This window comes from Leucopleurus acutus, assembly GCF_964270905.1.
Source record: "Leucopleurus acutus genome assembly, chromosome: 15".
Taxonomy (NCBI): Eukaryota; Metazoa; Chordata; class Mammalia; order Artiodactyla; family Delphinidae; genus Leucopleurus; species Leucopleurus acutus.
In genome coordinates, this window is record NC_139157.1 from 74,963,667 (window position 1) to 74,983,225 (window position 19,559).

At 37.4% G+C, this 19,559-nt stretch overlaps 1 protein-coding gene across 1 annotated transcript in view; it reads left to right on the forward strand.

Annotated features, from left to right (window-relative positions):
• LCA5 (lebercilin LCA5) overlaps positions 1-18,593 on the forward strand; it is a 65,312-nt gene extending 46,719 nt beyond the window's left edge. Inside the window, exons 3-7 of the mRNA XM_082855370.1 lie at positions 3,669-3,806; positions 4,727-4,823; positions 5,535-5,677; positions 8,237-8,369; positions 16,167-18,593. Of these exons, the coding sequence (XP_082711496.1) occupies positions 3,669-3,806; positions 4,727-4,823; positions 5,535-5,677; positions 8,237-8,369; positions 16,167-17,026 (1,371 nt within the window). The 3' untranslated portion in view covers positions 17,027-18,593. The remainder of the gene's footprint in view (positions 1-3,668; positions 3,807-4,726; positions 4,824-5,534; positions 5,678-8,236; positions 8,370-16,166) is intronic.
• Positions 18,594-19,559: the final 966 nt, after the last annotated feature.

Genomic DNA, 19,559 nt, shown 5'->3' on the forward strand with positions numbered 1-19,559 from the left:
CTCTGCTGTTCTGATTTGGTGATTTCCATGATTATATCTTCCAGGTCAATTATGCAATTATCCATATTACTTAACCTGCTATTCATTCCTTTCAGTGTGTTTTTTTTCAGCTGTTGAGTTCTTCATTTCTGATTGGTGGGTTTTTTTTTAATGTTTCTAATTCCTTGTTAAAATGTTCGGTGTTTAGATCAATTGTTTTACCTAATCCAGTTAAGCTTTTTATTACCAATTGTTTTGAATTACTTATCTGTTGTTTATTTCCATTTCATTATTTTTTCAGGGTGTTTTTCTTGCTCTTTGAATTGAGAATAGTTCCTCTGCCTTTTAATTTTACTTTTCTTTCTTTCTTTTTTTTTTTTTTTTTTGCGGTATGTGGGCCTCTCACTGTTGTGGCCTCTCCCGTTGCGGAGCACAGGCTCCGGACGCGCAGGCTCAGCGGCCATGGCTCACCGGCCCATCCGCTCCTCGGCATGTGGGATCTTCCTGGACTGGGGCACAAACCTGTGTCCCCTGCATCGGCAGGCGGACTCTCAACCACTGTGCCACCAGGGAGGCCCTAATTTTACTTTTCTCTGCTTCTATGAACTAAGGTGAAGCAGTGACCTTTTGTGGACTTGAAGGGGTGTTCTTATTTGGGAGTGTCCCTATGCAGACTGCACATGCCCAGTGCCTTTGGTGGGAGGGCTGGATTTGATGTGGATGCCAGTCACATCTTTCCTGATGTTGTGCTGGCAGCTCTTACCTTGGTAGTGGGGTGTGACTGGGGATGGAGGGGCTAGAGCTGGCTCCTGGTGTGAGATGGGACTTTCTCTCTGTTCAGTGGCTGTCACCTCTCTGTCAGGGGCGGGGTCTGATCCCAAGTTGCTGAAGCAGAAGCCCTTTGTGTCAGGCTCAAGCTGCCTCTGTTCCCTTTATGTGTGTGTTTTTCTCTCTCCCAGCACCAAGACCTTTGCGCCAGAGTAGGGAGTGCTGAAGCAAGTGGGGCCTTTCACATACAAAGGGTCAACGCACTGCTTGTGTAGGTGTCTGTGGCTCCTTCAGATGCAACCCATGGTAGCGTCTTTCCTGGTCGTGGCTGTCCCACATCCAGTGCCGCACTGTGGCACAGACTGAGTAGAGCCAAAGCATTCACTGGTGCACGGTGAGGTGGCTGTGGGAAACCCAGCAACCACCCAGACCTCTCCTCAGAGGCAAGACCCCTTTTCCCCTCACAGCTGGTTGCTGTTCCCAGCCTCCACTGTGCTCTACAGGGGAGGGGAGCCTGAATGGTTTCTCTGCGTTTATGGGGTAGGGAGGTGTTGAGGTGTGGTACAGTGGGGCCCAGAGTGGCACGGTTGTGGGAAATCCGGCAGCTGCTAGAGCAGACCTCTCTTCACCCTGCTTCAGAGGCAGGCCAGTGCTCACACCTCATAAATAGAGTCCAGGCTTCTCCAGCCTTTCTATCTGTCCAAGCAGTCCAGGAGGCTTGTCTCCTCCACATAGGACCCCAGGACCGGGACACCCAGTCTGTGGCTTGACCCACTCACTCCTGGATACCCAGGGTGGGTATCCACCTTTGCAATTTCTTATTTCCTCTGAGTTCCCTCCCAGGAGCACAGGTCCCTACCTGATCGCTTTTCTTCCATTCCTGTGTGATTACCTCTTCCTTACAGCCTTGTTCAGTCCTTTTTCCAGTTTCCAGTTAGTTTTCAGTGAGAATTGTTCCACCTGTAGGTGTATTTTTGATGTGTCCATGGGGGGAGGTGAGCACCACGTCCCCTTACCTCCACCATCTTGATCTTTTCTCTTCCGTGTTGGGAGTTTTTTGATTACTGATTCAATCTCATTACTCATTAGTCTGTTCAGATTTTCTGTTTCTTTCTGATTCAGTCTTGGTAGGTTGTGTGTTTCTAAAAATGTATCCATTTCTTCTAGGTTACATAGCTTTTTGGCATATAATCTTTCATACTAGTTGCTTATGATTCAGTGCATTTCTGTAGTTCAGCTGTAATGTCTCCTCTTTCACTTCTAATTCTCTCTTTTTTCCTTAGTCCAAGTAAAGGTTTGTCAATTTTATCTTTTCAAAGAACCAGCTCTTAGTTTCGTTGATCTTTTCTATTGCTTTCCTGGTCTCTATTTCATTTATTGCCACTCTGATCTTTATTATTTCCTTCCTTCTGCTAACTTTGGGCTTAACTTGTTCGAGTTCTTGAAGTGTAAAGTTAGGTTGTTTATTTGAGATCTTTCTGATTTCTTAATATATGCATTAATGCTCTAAACTTCCAGCTTTTACTGCATCCCACAAGATTTGGTATGTTGTATTTCCATTTTCATTTGTTTTGAGATAATTTTTAAATTTCCCTTTTGATTTCTGTTTTGACCTAATGGTTGTTTAGAAGTGTGTTGTTTAATTTCCACATATTTATAAATCTTTTCACTTTCTTCTTGTTGTTGATTTCTATTTTCATACCATTGTGGTCAGAAAAGATAGTTGGTATGATTTTATTCTTCTTAAATTTGCTAAGATTTGTTTTGTGGTCAGTATGATCAATCTTGGAGACTGTTCCATGTGCACTTGCGAAGAATGTGTGTTCTGCTGCTGTTGGATGTAGTGTTCTGTATATGTCTGTTAGTCCATTTGTTTTAAAGTGTGGTTCCAACATTTCCTTGCTGATTTTCTATCTGGACAGTCTTTCCATTGCTAATAGTGTGGTATTGAAGTTCCCTACTATTATTGTATTATTGTCGATTTCTCCCTTACGATCTATCAGTATTTGCTTAATATGTTTCAGTGCTTGGGTGTTGGGAGTGTGTTTTTTAAAAAATATTTATTTATTTATTTATTATTTTTGCTGTGCTGGGTCTTAGTTGCAGCATGTGCAATCTTTTACTTGTGGCATAAGGACTTCTTAGTTGTGGCATGCAAACTCTTGGTTGTGACATGTGGACTTCTTAGTTGCGACATGCAGACTCTTAGTTGTGGCATGCATGCGGGGATCAAACCAGGGCCCCCTGCATTGGGAGCGCAGATTCTTACCCACTGGAGCACCAGGGAAGTCGCAGGAGTGTATGTGTTATGATTGTTGTCTTCTTTATGTGTTGACCACTTTATCATTAGATAATGACCTTCTTTTCCTTTGTTACCCTTTTTGCCTTGAAGTCTATTTTATCTAAGTATGAATATGCCCACCTTCTTCTGGTTTCTATTTGCTTAAAATATCGTCTTCCATCCTTTCACTTTGATCCTGTGTGTCTTTAGAGCTGAAATAAGTAAAAACTGGGATGATGGTCGCTGCACCTTGAATAGTGCTGTGTAATTTTACACGGCTGCCTCAGGTTCTGTTTGCCCAAACAGTGATTCCCAAAAGCCAGTGCTTCTCGTCACATCCTTTGGCTGTCTCTTGCTCCCAACTTAAATGACTATCCATGTGCTCTGGATGCAACTGCTTAAGGATTTATCTACAAATCATTGTGGAAAACAAAGAGAGGAATAATAGGTGAAGTATCTTACTAAATTGTTGGTAAATCTATATTCCGTTTTATTGTATGTTTATGAACACTAAGGCCAACCTGATTTGTATGTCTTGTTTAGTGCCACTAAAAATGTCATTTTGACACTAAGTGCAGTATTTTACTGTTGAATTATTTTTTAAGTACTATTTTTTAATGTATTTATACACATATCATAGGAACTATCAAGAAACCTTGAGCTAAGTACTAACAGTTTCCAGCGACAGTTGCTTGCTGAAAGGAAAAGGGCATATGAGGCACATGATGAAAATAAAATTCTTCAAAATGAGCTACAACAACTACATCACAAATTAAAGGTAAGCATTTTATTTTAAATGGCATCATTTCTCCCTATGTTATATACTAGATGAAGACTCTATTTTAAAACATTGTTATCATTTATATTTGGAACTTTGGTACAATATCATTTACAAAATTCTAATATTTTCTTTGGCACTTATAAAGAAAATATTTGTTAAAATGAGACATTAGATACACTAATAGGAATGATATAACTGAAAAAAGTTATAAAATCCTGCAAGAAAGTTATGGGAACTAGAGTTTTTCTGTGTTGCATGGTTGAATAGTTCAGTGTTCTTCCTCAGATAACCCCATGATTGATTATTTTTAAAGTTGTTCCAAATAATGCCCTTCCTTTTCACAGTGTTTAGAAGAAGCATTAGAATTAATTAATTCTGTTAAAGTAGGTGTTTCTTAATTCTATCCAGAGGTCATTGATGGGTTGAAATTTTGTGCAACATTAAGTGTTTATGCATTATCTTGCATAGAATTTTCATTTTGTTAATCAAATTCTCAGAGAAAGCCATAGCCGCAAAATGGTGAAGAACACTTGTGTTTTAAAAAATGGTCTAATTTTTAACTCGCCATTAATTTGGAACCCACATTTGAGAGATGCTAATTAAATTCTTTGTGTGGCTAAGCCTGGAAGTCAGTTGAAGACATTACTATATCATGTAGGAGTGGGTAGAAAATGAATTTGGCCTTATTCTGATTTTCATGACTGCTAGTGCATATTGGACTTTCAATGGAGAATCATTGCTCTACCGTAACCTAAATGTCCTAAAGACATTCCTTTCTATAATTGGTAGTTACAAAGGGAAGCTGAACTTAGGTATATTCCAATTTGGTGAGGAAAATACCAGTTGAAAAGATGAGGATTTTTTTTTTATTTTAAACTGAGACTCTACATTCTTAATTGTGTTGGGTTTGTTTTCAGGAAAAGGAGAGAGAACTGGACTTAAAAAACATATATTCTAATCGTCTGCCAAAGTCTTCTCCAAAGAAAGAAAAAGAAATTACATCCAAAAAAAATGGTATAGTAGTTATTATTGTTGAAAAATATTGTAGTTATTAATAATAAAATAAATTAATTTTGAAGTAGACGGAAGATGAAGGGAAAGAACTTTATTGAAATAGATTTCCTTATAGGTACTTTTCAGAAATCCTTTCACTTTCTCAGTTTTTTCCCTTGAGGTCATTACAGTTATGTTTTACATAATTGAAATGTTTTTTCTAATTATAACTTATTTTTCTAAACTTTTATGAAAAACTATAAGCATACCCTAAACAGGAGATTATAGTATGATAAACCTTTATTTAGGTATCACCACCTTTAACAGTTATACATTTTACTAATTTTATTTCACCTATTTTTTCTACTTTTTTTCTGGAGTACTTTAAAGCAAATCCCAGCTGTCATTTCATTTCACTCATAAATACTTTGCTATTTTTATGCATATTCTTACTTTTTCAAAAAACAAAAGTATAATTTCCTTCTTCTCTGGTTTGCAAAAAGTTAAAAACATAAACTTTGTAAAAGTTTAATAGATTTATCCCTCAGAGTTGTCCTCAAATGACAAAATTGCCAGTAAATCCTAGAAATAAAAACAGTAATAGTGAGTAGTCATGGAGCTGAGAAACATGCATTTTCTCATTTAGAGGGTGAACATATACCAATTGAATTTCCATATATCTTAGCACTGTTCAATACGATTAGAAAAATTCTTTTATAATTTTCATGGTAGCTGCATGCCAGAGTGATTTTACAAACCAGTGTACAAAAGAAGTACAAACCAGTGAAGACTTCGAGCTGGAGGAATATCCTATAACACCACAAACAGTTATGTGTTATGAAAACAAATGGAAAGAACCTGAACGTCTTTCTTTGGTGAGTTTAGCAATATGATTAGGTACGAAACTCTAGGTTTGAAGTTATTCCTAAATGCACAATATCAAACATTTTAAAATTTCAGCAATGAAGCTAGTGCCATAGCTGTATAAATATGCAACTAGCCTTTTACAGGGAGAGAGATAACATCTGTGCATTTTATTAAACTCCTTTGGATTGACTCTTAGTTAACACTGCATCTTTCAGATGCTTCAGAAATGTCAATTGTACTCTCTAGGTTGGAGGAAGAAGAAAAGAAAATTATCTAAGTTTCTTACCTTTTATGTCTCTTACCAGATAGTCTCTAAAAATCCTTCTGGCTTTTATGTTTAATAGCAAGTTATAGTAGCTTTCAAATGATTTGTTAGAATTTGACTACATTTAATTTTTTTGGCTTCCTATGTAAGAGAATTTTATAGTTTAGCTGAATGTCGAGCAAAGTAATTGCAGTGGAATCTGACTTTATATCATTCAAATAAGAGCGGAATTCAGGAGGTCTGTGTTGCATCTTCATTTAAAAGAACTCATACTGAGTACTGGAAGGTCCTTTTCTCTAATAGGGTTTTATCTTTAGTGTTTACAGTTGAAACTCTAAAGAAAACAATATACGAGGGATCCTGCATATTTCATATAATGCTGTATTTTTGATACTACTTGTAAGTATCCCAGGGATCCTGAGATCACCTGTGTGTGGACTGAATTGATTCCTGTGTGTACTCTAGTTTTGTTTTGTTTTGTTTTTTCCTTTATTTTGTTTTTGTTTTGCAATTTAGATAAGTTAGCTGTATCTGCTAAGTGTGTTTCTTCCTATATTTACAAATCCTTGAGACTAGATCATGTTAATTTTTTTTTTTTGAAAAGGCAAATTGTGGAATAGCAAAGTAATTCTTAATTTTAGAAGGGTTAAAAAATTTGCCCTTTATAAGATTCAGCAGAAGCAGCAATGTGATATAGTGAAAGAGGATATAGCCCTGGAGTTAGCACTGCGTTTTAATTAAATTACAGTTCTAACATTTTAGTGACTTGTGTGACTTGTTGGAGCCTCAGTTTCCTAATCTATAAAACAAGGGTGGGTTACCCTTCAGGGTTGTGGTAATAACTAATCACGAAGTTTATAAAGCCCTTAAGACTAATCCTGTCACTTTGAGGGGTCCCAGCAAATGGGAGCTGTTAGTAAAAGTATAGGCTGTTGCTATTGGAAAGAGACCCAGAATACAGTGGCTCAAGCAAGAGATAAGATTCTTTCTCTTGTAATAAACTGAAGGTCAGTGGGTAGTCCCCAGGATAGGTAGACACCTTTGTTCCATGGTAGCCATTCTCTATCTCATTGTTTTTTGATCATGAAGCGTTGTAACCACATCTGTGTGGTTGCAATTGTCTTATCATACCTGGGAGAAGGAGGAATGAGGAAGTGGAGGGCAAGCAGCTTTTGTTTTTATAAATGTGATCAGAAGTTGCATACATACGTCCACTCACATTCCATTGGTCCTGTCTAGCTGCAGGGGAGGCTAGCAAATGTGGTCTCCAGTTAGGCAGCCCTGTGCTCTGCTAAAACTTAAGGGATTCTGTAACAAAAAGGAAGAAGGGGAAAATGGATACTAGGAGACAATTCTCTACAAATCCACTAGTAATAAATTTTACTTTTATTAAGAAAAATTATACACACACGTGAAAGGGACCATAAGAAACAATAAATTTTAAGTTTACATTTTTATTTGATTTAAATATTATAAGATTTATTAATTGGAGACCTTGGGCATAGTATAAACTTGAAAGATTCTATGCCATTGTCACTGTCGGTGTTACAGCTCAGCACCATAACACTTGGCCTTTAATAGTTGTTGAATAGCCTTTATTGGTTAACTGAATTCATCAGATTTTGTTGTGAAATATGCAAAGTAAGGATACCTCTTTATTTTTTAATAAACATTTATTTTATTTATTTTTGGCTGTGTTGGGTCTTCGTTGCTGTGTGCAGGCTTTCTCTACTTGCAGCGAGTCGGGGCTACTCTTTGTTGCGGTCGCAGGCTTCTCATTGCGGTGTCTTCTCTTGTTGCGGAGCATGGGCTCTAGGTGCGTGGGCTTCAGTAGTTGTGGCTCGTGGGCTCTAGAGTGCAGGCTCAGTAGCTGTGGCGCACAGGCCTAGTTGCTTTGCGGCATGTGAGATCCTCCCAGACCAGGGCTCAAACCTGTGTCCCCTGCATTGGCTGGTGGATTCTTAACCACTGTGCCACCAAGGAAGCCCAGTAAGGATACTTCTGATACTTGTCTCTTAAGAATTTTATGTAGGGCATTGGCTTTGCTTCCATTATATTGGTTCTGATATGTTTTCCAAATGCCTCTTTAAAAATTTTAACTAAAGTAAGAAATAATCTTATGTGCTTTTGAAAATCTTTCAAAGGTGGTAACTTGTAGCTTGCTGCTTTAGAAATGGAAAATTTGCTTTAATTTCTAACAGTTGGGATTGTGCTTAATGGGAGATAAATCTATGATATTTAAATTGCTTTTTCCCCCTTTTCCTGCATGTGAACTTGCATTTTAAAAAAAAATGTATAATAGGATCTGGAATCTCAAGAGAGAGGTGATCATGAAGAAGCAGGGATTCTAAACCCAACTGTGGGAAGAGAAGACAAATTTGTTAAAGATCAAGGACTCCATGCTGTGAAACAGGAGGCTGAGAAGCTGGAGGATGGTAAGAAAGAGTTTAAGCAAGTGATAAGTCAGCATGCCTTGGAAAAGAAAGGGTTAATATCCCCTAATATCTTCCAGCTGAACAGTGAATTGGTTATACAGAACAAGAAAAGGTTGATACAGTGGTGGGGGGAGTCTATCAAGCAGTCACAAACCTTTGAATGAAGTTACTAAGGAAAGAAAAAGAATGAAGACTGTAAGTCAGTTGCTATTTGGGATTAGGGGATAGAAACAAGTTACCTTCAGAAAATTCAGATAAAGTAGAATTCATTTGAAAGGGGAAAAAAATTCTTTATGTATAACTAAAGCCTGATGAAGAGATAACTGAAAGACAGCCCTGTTTGTTGGCTTGCCCTTGAGCCTGTCTAGTCTGTAGACCAGCCCAAACATTAAAATCAATGAATTGTGAGGCCTTGAATATATTCCTATAATTTTTCTTCAGTTTTAATATATAAAATAAATCTTTAACATATTCAACCATTAATGTGGAAGTTTAGTGAACCAATTCACATAGTTTCAGATACTGGAAATGAAGTTCAGGAATAAATTCATTTCCATTTGGATAAAATGTCTTAAAGGTATAAGCGAGAAGGATCCCAGACTCTAATCCTTTGCATGTATTTTATTAATTATGTATTAGCTGCTTACAGAGAAATACTGTTTTTCCCTTAAAGTTAACAAAAAATCATGACCTAATTATTGCTTAGAGTATGTATATTTTTGTGTGTGTATTTAAAACAATCTAACAGTTGAAATAGAAGCCACATTTATATCAACGTTGGCTAAACCACAAAGGAAGACACGCAACATATTAAACTATAGAGTAGAAAATAGGTATTATGGTCAGGTCTGTCTAGGAACCAGGAAAAGGAATAAAGTAGCAGAAGACTGTCTCTTCTTAGCCATTTTTGACTGATTTTTTTTTTCCTGGAGTCTGTGTGGAATGATCTGATTATCAGTGAGAATATGTGCCATTTATAAAGTTACCGAATGCATAGTGTTCTTACATGTTTAATATTTTTAGTTTTTTCTTTTAGAAATCCTTTCAAAATTATAGTAAAGTGGCAATAATAGCCAGAGAACCACGTAAGAGTAAGTTGTATACTTCATGGCCATATCCTAAAATACTTTCATATGTATTTCTCCAAAATAAGGACATTCTCTTCTGTCATTCCAGTATAGTTTAACTTCAGGAAATTTAACTTTGATACAACACATTTCTTCAATCTGCAGTCCACAGTACTGTTTTGTCAGTTGAGACAGTATTGTCCTTTATAGCATTTTCTTCCCTTTTTTTTTTTTTTTAACATTTTTATTGGGGTATAATTGCTTTACAATGGTGTCTTAGTTTCTGCTTTATAACAAAGTGAATCAGTTATACATATACATATGTTCCCATATCTCTTCCCTCTTGCGTCTCCCTCCCTATCCCACCCCTCCAGGCGGTCACAAAGCACTGAGCTGATCTCCCTGTGCTATGCGGCTGCTTCCCACTAGCTATCTACCTTACGTTTGGTAGTGTATATATGTCCATGCGTCTCTCTCGCTTTGTCACAGCTCACCCTTCCCCCTCCCCATATCCTCAAGTCCGTTCTCCAGTAGGTCTGTGTCTTTATTCCTGTCTTACCCCTAGGTTCTTCATGACATTTTTTTTCCTCTTAAATTCCATATATATGTGTTAGCATACGGTATTTGTCTTTCTCTTTCTAACTTACTTCACTCTGTATGACAGACTCTGGGTCTATCCACCTCATTACAAATAGCTCAATTTCGTTTCTTTTTATGGCTGAGTAATATTCCATTGTATGTATGTGCCACATCTTCTTTATCCGCTCATCTGATGATGGGCACTTAGGTTGTCTCCATCTCCGGGCTATTGTAAATAGAGCTGCAATGAACATTTTGGTACATGACTCTTTTTTAATTATGGTTTTCTCAGGGTATATGCCCAGTAGTGGGATTGCTGAGTCATATGGTAGTTCTGTTTGTAGTTTTTCAAGGAAAAAACTACATACTGTTCTCCATACTGTTCTCCATCGTGGCTGAACCAATTCACATTCCCACCAGCAGTGCAAGAGTGTTCCCTTTTCTCCACACCCTCTCCAGCATTTATTGTTTCTAGATTTTTTGATGATGGCCATTCTGACCGGTGTGAGATGATATCTCATTGTAGTTTTGATTTGAATTTCTCTAATGATCAATGATGTTGAGCATTCTTTCATGTGTTTGTTGGCAGTCTGTATATCTTCTTTGGAGAAATGTCTACTTACGTCTTCTGCCCATTTTTGGATTGGGTTGTTTGTTTTTTTGTTATTGAGCTGCATGAGCTGCTTGTAAATTTTGGAAATTAATCCTGTGTCAGTTGCTTCATTTGCAAATATTTTCTCCCATTCTGAGGGTTGTCTTTTGGTCTTGTTTATGGTTTCCTTTGCTGTGCAAAAGCTTTGAAGTTTCATTAGGTCCCATTTGTTTATTTTTGTTTTTATTTCCATTTCTCTAGGAGGTGGGTCAAAAAGGACCTTGCTGTGATTTATGTCATAGAGTGTTCTGCCTATGTTTTCCTCTAAGAGTTTGATAGTTTCTGGCCTTACATTTAGGTCTTTAATCCATTTTGAGCTTATTTTTGTGTATGGTGTTAGGGAGTGATCTAATCTCATACTTTGACATGTACCTGTCCAGTTTTCCCAGCACCACTTATTGAAGAGGCTGTCCTTTCTCCACTGTACATTCCTGCCTCCTTTATCAAAGATAAGGTGACCATACGTTTGTGGGTTTATCTCTGGACCTTCTATCCTGTTCCATTGATCTATATTTCTGTTTCTGTGCCAGTTCCATACTGTCTTGATTACTGTAGCTTTGTAGTATAGTCTGAAGTCAGGGAGCCTGATTCCTCCAGCTCTGTTTTTCGTTCTCAAGATTGCTTTGGCTATTCGGGGTCTTTTGTGTTTCCATACAAATTGTGAAATTTTTTGTTCTAGTTCTGTGAAAAATGCCAGTGGTTGTTTGATAGGGATTGCATTGAATCTGTAGATTGCTTTGGGTAGTAGAGTCATTTTCACAATGTTGATTCTTCCAATCCAAGAACATGGTATATCTCTCCATCTATTTGTATCATCTTTAATTTCTTTCATCAGTGTGTCTTATAATTTTCTGCATACAGGTCTTTTGTCTCCTTAGGTAGGTTTATCCCTAGGTATTTTATTCTTTTTGTTGCAGTGGTAAATGGGAGTGTTTTCTTGATTTCACTTTCAGATTTTTCATCATTAGTGTATAGGAATGCCAGAGATTTCTGTGCATTAATTTTGTATCCTGCTACTTTACCAAATTCATTGATTAGCTCTAGTAGTTTTCTTGTAGCATCTTTAGGATTCTCTATGTATAGGATCATGTCATCTGCAAACAGTGACAGCTTTACTTCTTCTTTTCTGATTTGGATTCCTTTTATTTCCTTTTCTTCTCTGATTGCTGTGGCTAAAACTTCCAAAACTATGTTGAATAAGAGTGGTGAGAGTGGGCAACCTTGTCTTGTTCCTGATCTTAGTGGAAATGCTTTCAGTTTTTCACCATTGAGGATGATGTTTGCTGTGGGTTTGTCACATATGGCCTTTATTATGTTGAGGAAAGTTCCCTCTATGCCTACTTTCTGCAGGATTTTTATCATAAATGGGTGTTGAATTTTGTCGAAAGCTTTCTCTGCATCTATTGAGATGATCATACGGTTTTTCTCCTTCAATTTGTTAATGTAGTGTATCACATTGATTTGCGTATATTGAAGAATCCTTGCATTTCTGGAATAAACCCCACTTGATCATGGTGTATGATCCTTTTAATGTGCTGTTGGATTCTGTTTGCTAGTATTTTGTTGAGGATTTTTGCATCTATGTTCATCAGTGATATTGGCCTGTAGTTTTCTTTCTTTTGTGACATCCTTGTCTGGTTTTGGTATCAAGGTGATGGTGGCCTCGTAGAAGGAATTTGGGAGTGTTCCTCCCTCTGCTATATTTTGGAAGAGTTTGAGAAGGATAGGTGTTAGCTCTTCTCTAAATGTTTGATAGAATTCACCTGTGAAGCCATCTGGTCCTGGACTTTTGTTTGTTGGAAGATTTTTAATCACAGTTTCAATTTCATTGCTTGTGATTGGTCTGTTCATATTTTCTATTTCTTCCTGATTCAGTCGTGGCAGGTTGTGCATTTCTAAGAATTTGTCCATTTCTTCCAGGTTGTCCATTTTATTGGCATAGAGTTGCTTGTAGTAATCTCTCATGATCTTTTGTATTTCTGCAGTGTCAGTTGTTACTTCTCCTTTTTCATTTCTAATTCTATTGATTTGAGTCTTCTCCCTTTTTTTCTTGACGAGTCTGGCTAATGGTTTAGCAATTTTGTTTATCTTGTCAAAGAACCAGCTTTTAGTTTTATTGATCTTTGCTATTGTTTCGTTCATTTCTTTTTCATTTATTTCTAATCTGATTTTTATGATTTCTTTCCTTCTGCTAACTTTGGGGGTTTTTTGTTCTTCTTTCTCTAATTGCTTTAGGTGCAAGGTTAGGTTGTTTATTCGAGATGTTTCCTGTTTCTTAAGTTGGGCTTGTATTGCTATAAACTTCCCTTTTAGAACTGCTTTTGCTGCATCCCATAGGTTTTGGGTCGTCGTGTCTCCATTGTCATTTGTTTCTAGGTATTTTTTGATTTCCTCTTTGATTTCTTCAGTGATCACTTGGTTATTAAGTAGTATATTGTTTACCCTCCGTGTGTTTGTATTTTTTTACAGATCTTTTCTGGTAATTGATATCTAGTCTCATAGTGTTGTGGTCGGCAAAGATACTTGATACAATTTCAATTTTCTTAAATATTCCAAGGCTTGATTTGTGACCCAAGATATGATCTATCCTGGAGCATGTTCCATGGGCACTTGAGAAAAATGTGTATTCTGTTGTTTTTGGATGGAGTGTCCTATAAATATCAATTAAGCCCATCTTGTTTAATGTATCATTTAAAGCTTGTGTTTCCTTATTTATTTTCATTTTGGATGATCTGTCCATTGGTGAAAGTGGGGTGTTCAAGTCCCCTACTATGAATGTGTTACTGTCGATTTCCCCTTTTATGGCTGTTAGTATTTGCCTTATGTATTGAGGTGCTCCTATGTTGGGTGCATAAATATTTAGAATTGTTATATCTTCTTCTTGGATCGATCCCTTGATCATTATGTAGTGTCCTTCTTTGTCTCTTCTAATAGTCTTTATTTTAAAGTCTATTTTGTCTGATATTAGAACTGCTACTCCAGCTTTCTTTTGGTTTCCATTTGCATGGCATATCTTTTTCCATCCCCTCACTTTCAGTCTGTATGTGTCTCTAGGTCTGAAGTGGGTCTCTTGTAGACAGCATATATATGGGTCTTGTTTTTGTATCCATTCAGCCAATCTGTGTCTTTTGGTGGGAGCATTTAGGCCATTTACATTTAAGGTAATTATTGATATGTATGTTCCTATTCCCATTTTCCTAATTGTTTTGGGTTCGTTATTGTAGGTCTTTTCCTTCTCTTGTGTTTCTTGCCTAGAGAAGTTCCTTTAGCAGTTGTTTTAAAGCTGGTTTGGTGGTGCTGAACTCTCTCAGCTCTTGCTTGTCTGTAAAGGTTTTAATTTCTCCATCAAATCTGAATGAGATCCTTGCTGGGTAGAGTAATCTTGGTTGCAGGTTTCTCCTTCATCACTTTAAATATGTCCTGCCAGTCCCTTCTGGTTTGCAGAGTTTCTGCTGAAAGATCAGCTGTTAACCTTATGGGGATTCCCTTGTGTGTTATTTGTTGGTTTTCCCTTGCTGCTTTTAATATGCTTTCTTTGTATTTAAGTTTTGACAGTTTGATTAATATGTGTCTTGGCGTATTTCTCCTTGGATTTATCGTGTATGGGACTCTCTGTGCTTCCTGGACTTGATTAACTATTTCCTTTCCCATATTAGGGAAGTTTTCAACTGTAATCTCTTCAAGTATTTCTCAGTCCCTTTCTTTTTCTCTTCTTCTTCTGGATCCCCTATAATTCGAACGTTGGTGCGTTTGATGTTGTCCCAGAGGTCTCTGAGACTGTCCTCAGTTCTTTTCATTCTTTTTTCTTTATTCTGCTCTGCAGTAGTTATTTCCACTATTTTATCTTCCAGGTCACTTATCCGTTCTTCTGCCTCAGTTATTCTGCTATTGATCCCATCTTGAGTATTTTTCATTTCATTTATTGTGTTGTTCATCGTTGTTTGTTTCATCTTTAGTTCTTCTAGGTCCATTGCATAAATGTTTCTTGCATTTTCTCTATTCTATTTCCAAGATTTTGGATCATCTTTACTATAATTATTCTGAATTCTTTTTCAGGTAGACTGCCTATTTCCTCTTCATTTGTTAGGTCTGGTGGGTTTTTATCTTGCTCCTTCAGCTGCAGTGTGATTTTCTGTCTTCTCGTTTTGCTTATCTTACTGTGTTTGGGGTCTCCTTTTTGCAGGCTGCAGGTTCGTAGTTCCCGTTGTTTTTGGTGTCTGTCCCCAGTGGCTAAGGTTGGTTTAGTGTGTTGTGTAGGCTTCCTGGTGGAGGGGACTAGTGCCTGTGTTCTGGTGGATGAGGCTGGATCTTGTCTCTCTGGTGGGCAGGTCCACGTCTGGTGGTGTGTTTTGGGGTGTCTGTGGACTTATTATGATTTTAGGCAGCCTCCCTGCTAATGGGTGGGGTTGTGTTCCTCTTCTGCTAGTTGTTTAGCATAGGGTGTCCAGCACTGTAGCTTGCTGGTTGTTGAGTGAAGCTGTGTGTTGGTGTTGAGATGGAGATCTCTGGGGGATTTTCGCTGTTTGATATTATGTGGAGCTGGGAGGTCTCTTGTGGACCAGTGTCCTGAAGTTGGCTCTCCCACCTCAGAGGCACAGCACTGATTCCTGGCTGCAGCACCAAGAGCCTTTCATCCACACGGCTGGAGATGGCATCAGATTCCACGGGTCCAGGGCTCGGTCCTTTGCGACTGCCCTCCCTCCTGCTTCAGACACCAATCACCAGTCAAGTCTTTTGGGAGGTCTGGGGTCTTTTGCCAGCGTTCAGTAGGTGTTCTGTAGGAGTTGTTCCACGTGTAGATGTATTTCTGATGTATTTGTGGGGAGGAAGGTGATTTCCGTGTCTTACTCGTCTGCCATCTTCCTCGCCATCTCTGCATTTTCTTCCCTTTAGGATGTGATCATGAATTGCATTCAGGTCTCATATCTTCTCAGTCTGCTTTCATCTAAAACAGCTTCTCAGCCTTTTAAAAATATTTTGTGAGATTAACATTTTTCATGAACACCGACCCCTTTTTTAAATAAAATGTTTCTTGTTTGGGGTTTATCTGAAGTTTTCTGTTAATTAAATTCAGGTTATTGCATCTTCTGTCAGAACACTACATAAGGGATGTTGTGTCCCTCTCAGGGTATGACATCCAAAGGTTCAATTTATTTTTAAATTTAAAAGTTTTTGCTCCACCCATCCCACCATCCTCCATTCAGTGTACAGCACACTATTAGGTATAAAAAATAGGCAGAGAACCTTCTTTCTCACCCCTAACTTGAAGAACAAAATTTTTTCTATAATTGTGAATCTTAAATATATGTTAAGTGTATATTATTTTTTGAAACCCTAAATATCAAGTATAAAAATGAAATTTATGGTGTCCACCCTCAATGTACTGATCATACACAAATTAGATAAAGCTATTGTTTTGTAAAAGATGAGAGTTGAGTTTTCTTATTTGAAAATACTGACTACTGTAAAATCCCATTTTTAAAATTTGATTTTATACAGAGCGGGAAAGAGAAGAACTTGCTGAAAAGCAAAAGGAAAAGACATCTTTGTTGGAGAGAGAAGAAAAGCCAGTGTTGGAAACTGGAAGATACCGAATGGAAACGTACCAAATTCAAAATACTGATAAATTGGAAGAAGAGGAAGAAGAAAGGCTAAAGAGAGAAATGCTACTTGCTAAACTGAATGAAATCAGCAGAGAACTCCAAGGTTCTCGGAATCTAAAATATCCTTCTCTGCCATTGCTTCGTGATTTGGAATCAAAACTGCGCTCCCCAGAGAGAAACCCCAAAACACACACATTCTTTGAATCCTCGGAGAGATTATTTAATGGGCATCATTTGCAAGACATCAGTCTTTTCAGTACAAAAGGCGATGGTCAGAATCCGGGCAGTATCAGAAAACCAGCCTCTCCAGATGGGCTTGCATTTGGTAGCTATGTGCCTTCATTTGCAAAAACATTAGGCAAGTCGAGTCCAGTTAGCCACAAGAGTAGCCTTTTGGATTTCCAAAGAAACAATATAGAGAAATTTAGTAAAGACAGTGGCGATTTAATTACAAGAAAAGAGAAAAAAGCTAATCTGATGGAACAGCTATTTGGTGCCAGCGGTGGCAGCAGCATTTCCTCTAAAAGCAGTGACCCACATTCTCTGGCTGCCACCAGTGGAGACTTTGACCCTCTAAATTTTCTCCCTGGGGATAAAAGCAGCAGGGGTAGGGAATATGATGATGACCATGACTTTTTCTTCAGCGAAGGAAGAAGTTTTAATCCAAATAGACACCAATTAAAACATGCAAACAATAAACCAGCAGTAAAAGGTGATTCTGTAGAAGATGAAATTGAAGAAGTAGCACTGAGATGACTGACTAGAGTATATATTTTTTCCAATTGTAAATATTAAAATGTTTTAATACAGTATTTATTATAAACAGAGTTTTTAATAAATATTAAGAAGTCCTTATTAAGCAATAGTTTTTAAAGTATAAATACAGCGGAAATAAAAAGTAGATCATATCACACCGCATAGCTAGTTTGCCAAGAATGAAGCATGCTCTTTTGACTGAAACCGAAAATAGAGATGCATCTTACTTTCTTTTTACAAATAGGTTTTACCTCTGAATCAGCTCGGTGGGGAGTTTTACTCCATTGGCGTACGTATTCATTTTCTATTTTATCCCTATTTATTTATTTATTTTATTTTTGGCCCTATCCTCTCTGAGCTAAATACAGTCTTCCTGCTGATTGTCGAATGGAAATGAAGAGTGAGAGGCTCTGTTGGGAAGTGTGGCAAGGCTGAGGGTACTCTTAAGTGGAACAGTGACAACATGGGGACTTCCCATTCCTCTGGAAGCAACCACAGTTAAATGCTGCTCATTTCCCAATTACAGAGTCTCGTTAAATCACTTACCTACAACTGTGCTAATACATTAGGTTGGATGCAGAAGATGTTTGTTTGGGTGGACAGTTCCCTGTCATGGCTCCCAGAGGCTTGGGTGCAGTGTAATCAGTAATTCGTCGTCTTGATCTCCTACGCTTTTTATGTCTCAGTGACTAGATGTGAGAGTTCATACCAAATACACGGAATAGAAGAAATTTCATCCCAGAATAGCAAGATTTTCAACTCAATTATGTTTCCAGAGTAACATAACTAGGAAATTTTAATACGTACTTTTAAGATTTGAACTTACTGTCAAACCAAAGAGACAACGATAGTGTGATACTATTGGACTTACAGGGCTAATTTTAAAGCAACCTTGGTAAAAATTGTTTGAGAGATGGGGCTCCTGCCTTGCGGAGTAGGGTGGTTGATTTTCTGTTGAAAAGTGTTTGGTCTTTTGCTGTTTGTAGCTCACTTCAGCTGCAAAGGAGCTGATGACCTTGGGTTATGCTGGGCATGATTGGTCTTTAAGAAGCAGTAATACACCACCAAGCAAGGAGAAAACACAGTTCAGATGAAGAGTGGTGGAAATAGTGCGTCAGGGGAAGAATAAATAATGTTGATTGGCACTAATTCTAAAGTGAACTGTTGTTTTCAAGAATTTACATATTTGCTCATAGTACTATTTCTCATGCCAAGCATACATACTGATGAGGGGACTAGAGTTACTGTTTTATCTTGAGTTCTTATAAATGCTTATTATTGAATATAATTTCATAATTCTTTGACAACACTGACCTGGTTAGGTCTCTTAATTAAAAGATGTTACCACCTAGCATCTTCTAAATTGTGTTCCTGTCTGGGAACTGAATCTCTCAAAAGTGCTAAAGTATATTAAAAATTTTTTAAAGAGTTTTCTATGACTGATATAAATAAGCATTTAGTATATTGTAAATCATTCTAATATATGTAAACCACAATATTATTGTAGTGCAGTTCTTGATAAAATATTATTATGTAATGTTAATTTTGTTCATAGCTGCTAACTTTTCAGCCAAAAGTATTCTAATTTTTAGGGTTTTTTTGGTTCTAAAGGCTTTCGTAAAAAGTCCTTTAGTAAAGTTTTATATTCAGGTCATTTTAGTTAGTCTCTTGCTTTTTTCTACCTGATGTTTTCTAGTCTTTTTAACCAGATGCAATAAGGCAGAATTATTAAATTAAACCTAAAATTAAGTTATAGACTTAGCATTATAGTGTTAGGCATTAAAATTGGAGATTATACAGAACAAGTGTTTCTTTATGAACAAACCTTAGTGAATAACTTTTTTTTTCCTAAATGTCAAGTTAAATTTATTTGCACTCAGAACTCTTATTAATAAAAATGTAAAACACACTGACTCTTTGTTTGAATGGTACCTTCCTTAAGGTCACTTGGGAAATATATAGTGGAAATAGGACCTGCAGGGTTTTTATTTCATTATTCACCTTTTAAAATTTTCCTATTCAGAATTTTTAGTTGAAGTAGATGAATCTGCCTTAAGTCGGGTTAGACAGTATGCTTAGCCTTATCAGATAATTATAGTCTTAATGAATTCTTTCACGCTTAATAGCTGTCATAATGGCATATGTTGCTTATAATATTAAAAGGCGGCGGTAAGGGGGACTAGATTGAATCAAAATAAACACTTCAGGGCTGACGCACTGGCTTTCTGATGCTCATCCCCACCTCACTTTCAGACACGCTGAAACTTCTGCTGTCCCTGGCTGGGTGTTAACCGGGGTAGAGCCTGCAAGTCGGCCTGGTGAAAAGGGGATGGGAAGCTTGTATTACGGTGACAGTGTGGATTTTTTAGGATTAAAGAAGTTACCATAAATTGTCAAGAAAGGATCTGCTTTTAAAGCTTTTTCCTTTCTACACAGTAAATGCCCCTTTCACCTTCAAGTCCCCTTTCGTATCACTTGAAAGTGTTTTTCTGTTCTGGGTTTTGAGCAGAGAGCACATCATGTATTCATTCAC